The sequence below is a fragment of the Pseudonaja textilis genome, chromosome 2, assembly GCF_049901715.1.
Source record: "Pseudonaja textilis isolate UNSWEBS1 chromosome 2, rPseTex1.2, whole genome shotgun sequence".
Classification (NCBI taxonomy): domain Eukaryota; kingdom Metazoa; phylum Chordata; class Lepidosauria; order Squamata; family Elapidae; genus Pseudonaja; species Pseudonaja textilis.
The window spans coordinates 41791812-41803726 of NC_141991.1; the positions used below are offsets into that span (position 1 = coordinate 41791812).

Genomic DNA, 11915 nt, shown 5'->3' on the forward strand with positions numbered 1-11915 from the left:
TATAAAATGACTGATGATATAGTGCTGGATAATGGATCCCTTAGGCCAGACAGTTCTCAATATGCTACATAGAAAGAGCTGTGAATCCCTCAGTACTAATGGTGTTTACAACATGGCTAGATTAAAGCATTTGGGACATCTAGTAGCTGATATTGCCGTGCAGGAAAAGAAAATGTGAAGTTGCAAATAGCATCTCAGGAAAGAATTTCAGAAGCTGTTAGAAGAGACAAGATGTTACACAACATCCATACAGACATCAACGAGGAAAACAGACATGGAAAAACAAGGAAACTATTCCAAAAGATTTCAGAACTCAGAGGGAAGTTTCAGCCTTCAATTGCTACGCTAAAGGAGATGGACAGTTATTAATTTAAAGCAATTGACAGATAGCAACTGATTCAATGATCAAAGAAAGCACATACTGAAATTTTATATAGTAAAGGGTGTCAATATCAAGAACCTAGTGCTAGAAGATGAATTTAGATCAACTAGAACTAGTCATTACCAAATTGAAGCCCATATAATTGATAGAGTATCAATGGAAGTATGGCAAGGAACAGAAGAATAAGTAATAAGTAAATAATAATAAGTAATAAGTAATAATAAATAATAAGTAAGAATAAGTAAAGGTTTTAACTGAGCTGCAGCAGCAAATGTGGAAAACAATTCAGTAGCCAGTAAAAGAGGTCAATCTACATATCTATCCCAAAGAAAGGAAACCTAACTGATTGTGCAAGCTACAACAAAACATCCTTTATTTCATATGTTAGCAAAATAATCTTTAGAATTATTCAACATAGAATAGATCCCTACATGGAAAGAGAGAAAGGAAGATGCCAGCCAGATCATTGACTTGACTTTAGAAAATGTAGAGCTTATAATGCTTATAAAAGAAGAGTGTAAAACTAGATTTTTTTTCCCAGTCTCCTTAGCCAGTCATAAAGCCTAGCATTTATATCCACAAATATTGACTGACTTTTCTTTGATATGATCCACTTCACGCTCTAACTCACATTTACAACATGCTTTACAATATGAACTTTCTGAGGAATTAATACAGGGGTGGGCAAACTACGGCCCGCGGGCCACATCCAGCCCGTTGTCTATCCAATCCAGCCCGCCCCTGAAAAAAAATCACTGGGCGTGGCGTATTGCCCTGCGCCGCGTGGCCCCCAAAGCTGAAAAACAGTGTGGAGCGCTCTCGGGGTAGGAAAGAAGAACTTTGCAAAGGCCTCGGCTGGGAGTTCGAAATCACCTTCGAGTGCGACCTCTCCGAAGGTGAGTCCCCGCTGATCCCCCTTTTTTTCCGGGGCTTCCAGGCTTAAACTTTGCAAAGGCAAAGTTTGCAGGTGGAAGCGTCTTCCCGCCAAGGAGCGGGAAGGGTCCCGGCAGGCGGGTGGGCTACTTGGAGCGGGCTGCTTGGAGCCACCTAAACTAGGCCACTGCTGGTGGAGCCTTGCCCTGCCTTGGTGCCCCGTTTCCCGGCTCGGCGGTCCTGCTCAGGCTGCACTTTAAAAGCCCTCCTCCTCGCGTACGTGCCCGATGAGCCGCTCACCATGACCACTCCTCGGCAGGAAGAGGCTCCCGCCTGCAAACTTTGCCTGTGCAAAGTTTAAGCCTGGAAGCCCGAGCCAGAGCAACTTCCCAGCAACTTGCAGCTTCCTTTTTCCTCGCGGGCACTCGCGCTGGCCTGGCTGAACTGCGCGGCAGAGGGGAAGCCTGGCGGCCGGGCGTGCTGCTTGGAGGCGGCGATCCGGCAGCGCTCTGGGCTTCCTCTCTGCCGCGTGGCTCAGGTCCAGGCGGAGCGCCCGCGAGTTAAAAGGAAGACGAAAGTTGCTGGGAAGTTGCTCGGGTTTCCGGGCTTCAGGCTTAAACTTTGCACAGGCAAAGTTTGCAGGTGGAAGCGTCTTCCCGCTGAGGAACGGGAAGGGTTCCGCCCGGCGGGCAGGCGTGCTACTTGGAGGAGGCGACCCGGGCTTCCCCTCTGCCGTGCGGCTCGGGGCCAGGTGCAAGCGCCAGAGAGGAAAAAGGATGCCGCAAGTTGCAGGGAAGTTGCTCAGGTGCTGGGAGCCGCCGTCGTGGTGAGCGGCTCGTCGGGCGCGTATGCGAGGAGGAGGGCTTTTAAAGTGCCACCCGAGCAGGACCGCTGAGCCGGGAAACAGGGCACCAAGGCAGGGCAAGGCTCCACCAGCAGCAGCTTAGCTTTAGATGGGCTTGGATGCCCCTGAGCGCCGTTTGCTGTTTGTTCTCTCCTGGGACTCGTGTTTGGAAAGTGTGGAAAGTAGTAGCAGGAGCAGCCGCGGTGTTATTTTTCTTATATAATATATATATATATATATATATATATATATATATATATATTATATAAAATTATATAAAATTATATTATATTATATTATATTATATTATATATATATATATATATCTATATTATAAAGGCCCATTATAAAATGAAGCAAATTATATATAAGAATATTATTATATATATATATATATATATATATAATATTCTTATATATAATTTGCTGTATTTATAATGGGCCCTTTATAATGGCCTTTTATAAAATTGGTTCGGCCGTCGAACGCAGATCTGATTTTCCATGTGGCCCCCGACAGAAATTAATTGCCCACCCTTGAATTAATAGTACAACTGAGTTGGGGAACCAAACATATCCCCAACTATGGTAAACTTCTGAATTGCCATTGGCTGGAATGTTTTACTCTGGTTCCATTTCCATGCTGTTTCCATTCTATTCAACCTTCCCATGAAAATGCTGGAGGAGGGGGAGGACTCCCATCTGGTGAGCTAGTGTCACACAATGTCAGAACGCTGATACCATCAAACATGATTGCTCGTAATCCTTCAGTTCCAAGGAAAAAGTTCACCAAGACAATCTGGGCACTTGAACACTGGTTACCTATAAGCTTGTGGGTATAATTCAAGACGCATTGTGCCTTTCTGTTCTTATGAGTACTTAAGATGGCTATCAAAATTTAAGAATAGAATAAAGAAAGCTAAAAAAAAAAGAGTTTAAAATAAATACTAAAAAAATTCAACAGTTAAAAGCCAGGCATTAAATATGTCTTCATCATAGCAAATAATGAGACACCAAATGCATAATTATAAAAGGCAGGAGGAAGGAAAGCATTTCTGTACTTACAATTATGTGAACACTGTGGAATTATCATCGCAGTGTTGAAGTAATCAAAGCATATCCCACAACGCAACAAGTTATCAACTTCCTGAAATACATTTTAAAAATTACAGTATTTAAAACAGAGTAAGCTGAAAAGTCATTTTGCAAAAGTACTTTCTGGGGAAAAAAAAAACAACTAAATGTAATTCCTATTCCTTGTTCTACTTCTACCCATTTCCCAATGATTACAGTCAACACTGGGAGTATGGGAGTGTGGTTTAATAATATCGATAGAGCATTATGCTGCTTAAATAACTTAAATACGTGAACTATTTAAGTTAATTTAAGAACATGTCCAAGGAGTTAAATGCACAGCTAAGAATGAAAAAAACAACATGGTTATTCTACTTCTTTATACCAGCACCCTAGAAATTCCACTTGCGACCTGAAATCATATCAATAACAGGGAGAACCTGTTTTTAACGGCTTGATTTTCTTCTTCTAATCCAGAGGTTCTCAGCCTGTGGTCCACAGATCTTGGGGGGAGGGGGGGACAAAATCATCACAGGGGGTCCGCAAAGGCTTAGAGAAATGTTATGATTTAAATCACAAGTCTTGGCGGTCCGTGACCACAAAAGCTATTTAAAAAGGGTCCATGGTAAAGAAAAGATTAAGAACCCGTTCTGATCCAGCTCCCTGAACATGACAAACCCTCCCAAGTTAAAGATTCCTTTAGTAAGAATACCGGCAGCCCCAGAGAAAAGCCCCAGAGAAAAACCTTCTCTCTCACCACATGCTAACAAGTCCGGCCGGCTGGAAGATGAATAGTTGTTTGCCACATCTATTAATCTCCACCCCCTGCCTTTTATCCCCAGAGCTAGGGTGGGGCTTCGCTAGCAGCAGTGGCTCTTCCTTCCCAAGGATCTGTCCACAGATTTCCACTGCTCTCCTCTCCTCTGCCTTCTGCACATCCAGGTGTTAGGCACTAGACTCAGCTGTTCCTCCTCTTCCTCATCAGCCACCTCCGGAGCTAGGGGCTGTTGATTCTCCATCTGAGGGCTGATGGATGGCCCAGGATCTACCTCTGTCTCTCTCTCTCTCTCTCTCTCTCTGCCAGCTCCATTCCTTCTTCCCGCTCCAAGATCTCAGGTTGCCTTGATGCTGACCCTGTGAGCTCAGTGTGATCAAACCAATCTCTTCCAGCATTTTGCAATACTCCAAAATTTTAAAAATGAGATAATGAAATCTTATAGCTGATCTAATAGATTTTGAACTAATTCAGTGTCACCATACGAAGATACCATCAATTTTCTCAGTCCCAGACATCTAAAGTATGAAGTTGGTGCAGTGTAAAGGTTCTCAAGAGTATCTAAATTTAACATTTATTTATGACATTCAAACTGATACTCTTAGCAATAAAGCGAATCTCTTTACAGATATTTTCATCTCATTGTCATTATGAATCTTAGTATGCTTATCTCTAACACCAACAGTTTTAGAAGATATAGTGGGAAGGTCTTTAATGAGATTGGACTTCTCAACCATCCAAGAGCCTTTACCTACTCTTATATTTGCACAAGGATATTAAGCCCAGCAGGCCATGCAGCTTCAGAGATAGAAATGGAAGTGTAATCAGTGTCTTTTGTTTCACCTTGCATGTTGGAAGCAACCTGCATACGGTCAATATGCTAAACCTAGAACTGACACACATTCAATCAGCCAAACAAACATAATTAAATGACCTGTCAGCTAAACAACTATTTATTTATATTTGTATAGCTGTCCATGTCAGACCAGTGACTCTTATTTGATCAAACATCAACTAATATTTCAAGAATGTTGTTATTCAGAAGCATGGCATGGTTTCCTAAATTGAAAGTAGCTTGCTTCTTAGAACTACAGAATTCCAGACAGATTTATCACATTTTTCCCACCAACTACATGGCCTCTGACACCAATCACCTCTAATAAGGAGCACGAATAATTATCTGTGGGAAAATGGCATTGCTTAGTCTATAGTGTATTTTGACTAAGATTTGGGAGAATTAGAAGCTGCTTTATAGTATCAGTTGTCTACTACAGAAATACACAAGCTGTGCCCCTAATACTCTAAAAACATGATCCACCCCCTGAATCATTAAAAATGGTGCCAATTGGAGTTTTATATGTGATTAAAGGAAAAAATATTTAAAACATCAGAAATATGTATTTTAACTCATTTAATGAATTCACTTGTAATAGTATGCAAAATTCTATGTCCAACAGAGCAGTGCAAAGCATTTGAAAAAAAATGTTCAAGAGTATGAACCAAACACTTCTCTTTGAACTATTCATATGCTATATTTTTTGCAAAGCTTGCACAAATGCTCTAAAAACTGTTCCCACCTCTATCTGTATGCAAAAGATATGAACCAGCTGCCTTAAAAAGTTATATTATGTCAGAGGTCTAACTGCAAATGTAACAGGGAAGGAAATGTATTGTCCAATACAGCTTGACCCGATTTGATCACAAGACTATCTACAATGACTGTAAGCCACACTCCAAGGTTTCAGACAGAAGGCTTTCTGAACCCTGTCAGTAAATGCTACAAAGACATCATGAAGATGAGCAAATGAGATTAACTATTTTATTACATATTTAGCATTATTAGATTGCATGGCTATTAATACTTTCTTCAACATTCCTTCATAATTGCTAGAATTATATGTATCTATCAATCACAAAATGTACTAATAGCAACCACAATTCATCCACATACAAAAAGGCAGTGTCAAAGGACAAATTAGATCTCCAGACAGCTGCAAAAGTACAAAATATTTTTTTGAAATAACACCTGAAGGCAACCATCCTTCCAAAATACTTCAATAAAAAAGCAGGGAGAATGGAGATCCAGAATGGAATAAAAAAACTCAGCAGCTATGCCGATTTCTTGAACAGGGTAATCATGTGACACAAAAATAAATTTCATAATCTATTCAAACTGCAGGACTACTTTCAGGCTGCAGATGCAATCAATTTTCTTTCATTTTGTTATGACATTGACAAAACAAATTAAATGTTTGTATTTAGGGTTTTAATTCTTGCTTTGATGCCTAATAAATCCTCCTTTTATATTTTAAACTATTTGCTGCTTCTGTTTTGACTTGATACAGGTTTCATTTACATGTTATGGTATCACACCCCCACAACTCTTCACTGTTTTTCTTTATGTAAATCACATTATGTAACTACAGTTAATATTTTACTAAGGAGTACTAGAAGAACTAAAAAGCTGAGATGCCAAAAATTACTCTTGTGATTGTTCAGCACTTGGGATGAGATCATGGGAGGGGAGGTTGGTAATATTAACTGTAGTCTAGTCTGGAAAAATGCAAAGCCAACCACTTCCAGAATATTTTAAAGTAATATTTCTTTAAGAAGATACCACAACTCAGGAGCAAATTGCAAGATTTTTGCCTTTTCCAATCATTATTCACTGAAAATAAAAGCCTGCCAGACTTTCGGAAAAGACACTAATTCAGCAATACATCCAGGCGGGAATAGTTAGTGAAGATGCTGGAACTTGCTGAGGTGGCCAAATTGACTTCTTTGATGAGAGAAGAGAGAATATTTACTTTTATTGCTGACTGGAAACCTCTTTTGGCATAAAGCAGAAACAAAATGAAGTTATGGTTTTGATGATTAGACAAGACTATAAAAAAGAGTGTTACTTTGGGGAAAGAGGTAAATTTATAATTGTACTTATAGTCACTGCAGAGAAGATCAGAAGCCACTTCTGTATATCTTTTTTTTCTTCTAATTTTTTCTTTTTTTCTTTTTTTTCTTTATTGCACTTTTAGCTTTTCCTTTGGTTTTGTTCTTTTTCCTTCCTTCCTTTATATTAGTTTGCAATAGTTTTTAATTTTCTTTCTTGAAACTGTTAACGGAAGCGACGCCGAGGTTCTATCTTAGCTCTTTCGCAGAAGGAAAAGGCGTGTTGTACACATTCCCAAGCACTTTTCTCGTTCAACCACCATCGCTTCCAGGATCAGGGACACCCTCCGTACAGGTTAAGGCCCTAATTCACGCCATTAACGCAGCCAGCGCCTTAAGTCGGGCTCCCTTCCGCCTCTACTTACTTTCAGCGGGAGAAGGTGCTTGGGCCACCGCAATTCAGTCACCGGGAAAGACATCACGTTCAGCTAGAATTACCCAAACTTTTATTTCTCCCGCCCCGCCGGACTCGAAATTACCCGCGCGTTCCTTCTTTCAGCGTCCTGGAGGAGCGTGCGGCAGGAGAACATTTCCGGGACTCTCGCTGAGGCTGTTGGGTATCGTAGTTTTTCTTTTCCTTTCCCGGTCATATAATAACACGATATGACAATTATGGTTAATGTCCTCACTGTTAGGAAGTTTCTCCAGGTTGCTCCTCTCCTTGATTAGTTTCCGTCCCTTGTTTCTTGTCCTGCCCTCTGGTGCTTTGGAACGTAAGTTAACCATCTCCTCTTTGTGGCAGCCTCTCAAATACTGGAATACTGCTGTCATGTCCCCCACTAGTCCTTCTTTTCTCTAGACTAGCCAAATCCTCCAAACGCTCTTCATATGTTTTAGTCTCCAAGGTCTTTAATCATCCTAGTTGCTCTTCTCTGCACTCTTTCTAAGATTACTTATTAGACTTCTGGGAGTGGTATTTACTATTACAGTATGATTATAGCAGCTCTTTCCTTGTACTTTTAGAGTAAATTGATAAAAAGGACTTAGTTTGGATATCATAATTGCTGCACATTCTGGGCCCCTTGGATGTGCGTAAAGAAGGTATTGCTGAGATTCACAAGGCAATTAGAAACAACTGAGATTAAGAACGACCACAGAGAAGAAAATAGGCACTTACTTAATTCTGACATGCTTAACCCACATATCATTAATTATGCTGAATATAGTTGATGGCCGTTGACATTTGACATCAACTGTTCTAGCTTCTAGAACTAATTTGCTCCTTCAATGCTTACTCATTCCATATATTATAGTGAATTCAGCTGATAATAACTTCTGGGAAAACTATAAAAAATGTTTTGGAAGTTTGGAAGTTACTCCTTTTGTTTCTTTGCCATCATATGGAAACTGGGAGCCTTGGTTTGGTCTTAATTAATCCAAAGTCAGAGCACATCTTGGCATCAACTCTATTCTTTTGTTGAAGGAAACAGATGAAATTGATATTAATAATTTACAGTATCGTGGAATTACAAATTTCAAAGTCATGTCTGATAAACCAATAGAGTGTTGCACTAAATAATATGAAATTGATTTCCTATGATTTCAAAATAAGAGCAATACAACAAAAATGTTGTTTCATATATACTGGATATCTTAAGAGAATGCTCAATAAGGGTTGATTAAGGACATCATGGAAATGTAATTTGTGTTGTTTGCCCCATATTGATGCATTTTGTACTGACATCAATAGAACCATGAAACAATTACTATATGTCAAATATGTCTTTGTTCTTCCTATCTGAACCCCTGGATTTGGAATCAAGATATCAGAACTTGTAGGGTTTTCAGAAATAGAAGTGGGTGGAAAGAATTATTATACAACACTAGAAGGAGAAAACTATGCCTCATTTGCAACATGGATTGTTGATAAATACTATCTGCAACATTTGATTTAGTCCTTTATTTGATAGGTTCAGATAAGAAAACTTTACTTTCTTGATGGATCTCCCATCTTTTGTCCAGGAGCTCAGAAGGACACACATAATGCTCCCATAATGTTACGACTGCAACAATTTGGCCAGACATGCTGGGCTGAAAAAGAATGATTTGTCCTAAGTCAACCAGCAAGTTTCGGGGGCTGAGGATAGATTTGATCCTGAGTTTCCCCAAAGCAAACCCAACACCTTAACCGTCATATTGCATTGACTCTCACTATACCTCATTGACTGACTAATGTATAAGACAAACTAAAAGCTTCAATTATTTCAGAAGAGAGCAGAAACTGGTTTCTGGGAATGCATTTCTAAATGTATCACTCTACTATAAACATCCCATCATCCACAAATCCACTGGTGTATGCATAAACAGACAACCCCAAGGAAATCCTTCAGATACATTGGGAATTATTTGCAAATCCCAGAACTCCCTATCAGATTTGAGATTTGTATCCTTCTATATTACTATAAAAATATTTGGGGAGGGGGTGGGAATGTCAGAAACATCTTTGACTTTTGACAATAACAATAATGCTAGTTCCAACTAGGTATCTCTTTTCAAACTCTAACATCTAGTTACCTATAAGCACTCAGCAGTATGCTTAGTGACAAATTGCCTCAAACCTACACCAATTGAGAAAACATATCCTCTCACTGCCATTACCCCACCTAGGATCAGGAGAGAAATAGCAGCAGATGCCAAGAGAACCAAACAAGAGAATGATCCCCTACATCATTGGTTCCCAAAGTGGGTGGTACCGCCCCCTGGGGGGCGGTGGGATGCCTTAAGAGGGCTCTAAGAGGGAAGGGGGCTGGCAGGGGGGTGCTAAGAGGCAGCAGGGGGGCATTCGAGGTGCCGGCCCTGCAGGTTCACTCATTGACTGTAGCACCGCTCCAGAGTCGGTGCCTCCAATGTGGAAGCGGTGGCACCTTACATGCTGCCACAGCTGTGTTCAATGAGCCATGCCCCTGCCGCCTCTTAGTGCCCCTCTGCTGGCCCCCTTGGGGATGCTAAGAGGCGGCAGGGGGGCATTTGAAGTGCCGGCCATGCAGGTTCACCCATTGACTGTAGCACCGCTCTGGAGCCGGCGCCTCCAATGCGGAAGCAGTGGCACGTTATATGCCACCGCGGCAGCGTTCAATGCACCATCCCTCTGCCACCTCTTAGTGTCCCCAAGGGGGCTCGCAGAGGGGTGCTAAGAGGCGGCAGGGGGGCATTCGAGGCACCAGACGGCCCTGCAGGTTCACCCATTGAGGCACCAGCTCCGGAGTGGTGCTACAGTCAGCAGGGCCGGCACCTCGAAAGCCCCCCAGCCACCTCTTAGCATCCCCAAAGGGGCCAGCAGAAGGGCACTAAGAGGTGGCAGGGGGGCAGCACTTCGAATGCGGCCGTGGCAGCATGTAACATGCCACCGCTTCCACATTGGAGGCACCGGCTCCGGAGTGGTGCTAGTCAATGGGTGAAACTGCAGGGCCGGCCAGCGCCTCGAATGTCCCCTGCCACCTCTTACCCCTCCTCTGCCGGCCCCCTTGGGGACACTAAGAGGTGGCGGGGGCGTTTGAGGCGCCAGCCCTGCAGGTTCACCCATTGACTGTAGTAATGCTCCAGAACCGGTGCTTCGAATGTGGCAGCACGTTGGGAAAAGCCACTGCCACCACTTTCCCAAAGTGCCGCCGCTGTCGCATTCTGTCTGTCTGTCCGTCCATTCATCCATCCATCCAAAAGGTCTGTCTGTTTGCCTGCCTGCCTTCCTGCCTACCTACCTTGCCTGCCTGCTTGTCTGTCTGTATCTCTCTCTCTCTCTTTTTCTCTCTCTTTCTCTCTCTCTCTCCATCCATCCATGTTCAAAGCACTGGCCCCGCAGGCACATCGGGAAAGTAGATTAGTGGTTCCCAAACTTTTTTGGTCCACTGCCCCCCACCCAGGGGTGGGATTCAAATTTCTGTGGGTGTGGTCTAATTTGAGGGTGTGATTTGCTGGTCACATGACTTGCTGGTCATGGCTCGCTGGTCGTGACTGGGTGGGCGTGGCCAGGTGACTGGCAAACCAAATACAAGTGGTCCTCATTTTATGACCGATTGTTTAGCAAGTGTTCTAATTTATAACTGGCCTCCCCAGAGCTATTGACCAGTTTTTGGAGTTTTGACAGCTTTAGATCAGGGGTCTAAATCCCATCCCTGCCTGTGTGTGAGAGAGAGAGAGGGAGAGAGAGGGGTAGGATCAGATCTATCTCTCTCTCTTTCTCCCACCAATGCCAGAAAGCCACCGGCAGTCAAAATTCATATTAGTGGTCTTCAGGATTTAAAATTATGAGTTTGGTGGTCCCTGAGGTCCAAAGGTTTGGCGACCCCTGATCCAAAGGGATGAGCCTGAGAGAGGGAAAGAAGAGATAGAAAAGAGAGAAAGAGAGGAAGAAAATAAAGAGAAAAGGGAAAGAAAGAAAAAGGGACAAAGAAAGAGGGTGGGTGGAAGGAAGGGACAGAAAGAAAAAGAAATAAAGAAGGAGGGAGGGAGGAGAAAGATAATGTTACACATCCCAACCCAAGAGGGTTGAAACTGGTAAAGAGCTGCAGGGATTCGGCCCATGCAGTTGCCCGAGGTATGTATGTATGTATGTATGTATGTATTTATTTATTTATTATTTAGTCAAGCAATTATAAGATTACAAGTATAAATATAGACATAGTTATGAGTATATGAAATGGATACATACAAGAAAAATAAAAAGAAACAATAGGACAGGGATGGTAGGCACATTGGTGCGCTTATGCACGCCCCTTACAGACCTCTTAGGAAGGGGTGAGGTCAATAGTAGACAGTCTAAGGTTAAAGTTTTGGGGTTTGGAGAAAAAAAACACAGAGTCAGGTAGAGTATTCCAGACATTGACCACTCTGTTGCTGAAGTCATATTTCCTGCAATCAAGTTTGGTGCGATTAACCTTGAGTTTGTATCTATTGTGTGCTCTTGTGTTGTTATGGTTGAAGCTGAAGTATTCATTGACAGATAAGTCATTGCAATGCATGGTTTTATATACTATACTTAGATTGGACCGAAGGTGGCATAGTTCTAGGTTTTCTAGGTCTAGAAT

At 42.1% G+C, this 11915-nt stretch overlaps 1 protein-coding gene across 5 annotated transcripts in view; it reads right to left on the reverse strand.

Annotated features, from left to right (window-relative positions):
• The window catches only part of RAD18 (RAD18 E3 ubiquitin protein ligase), a 140031-nt gene extending 132595 nt beyond the window's left edge, over nucleotides 1-7436 (reverse strand). For 2 of the 5 annotated variants that reach the window (XM_087923714.1, XM_087923715.1), the window contains exons 1-2: nucleotides 7257-7420; nucleotides 3162-3243 (exon numbers count right to left, since the gene is read on the reverse strand). In XM_087923714.1, coding sequence (XP_087779840.1) covers nucleotides 3162-3243; nucleotides 7257-7310 — 136 coding nt within the window. In that variant the 5' untranslated portion in view covers nucleotides 7311-7420. Of the gene's footprint in view, nucleotides 1-3161; nucleotides 3244-7256 lie in introns of all 5 variants that reach the window. The other 3 variants (XM_087923716.1, XM_087923717.1, XM_087923713.1) reach the window with 2 other exon arrangements.
• Between the last annotated feature and the right edge of the window lie 4479 nt (nucleotides 7437-11915).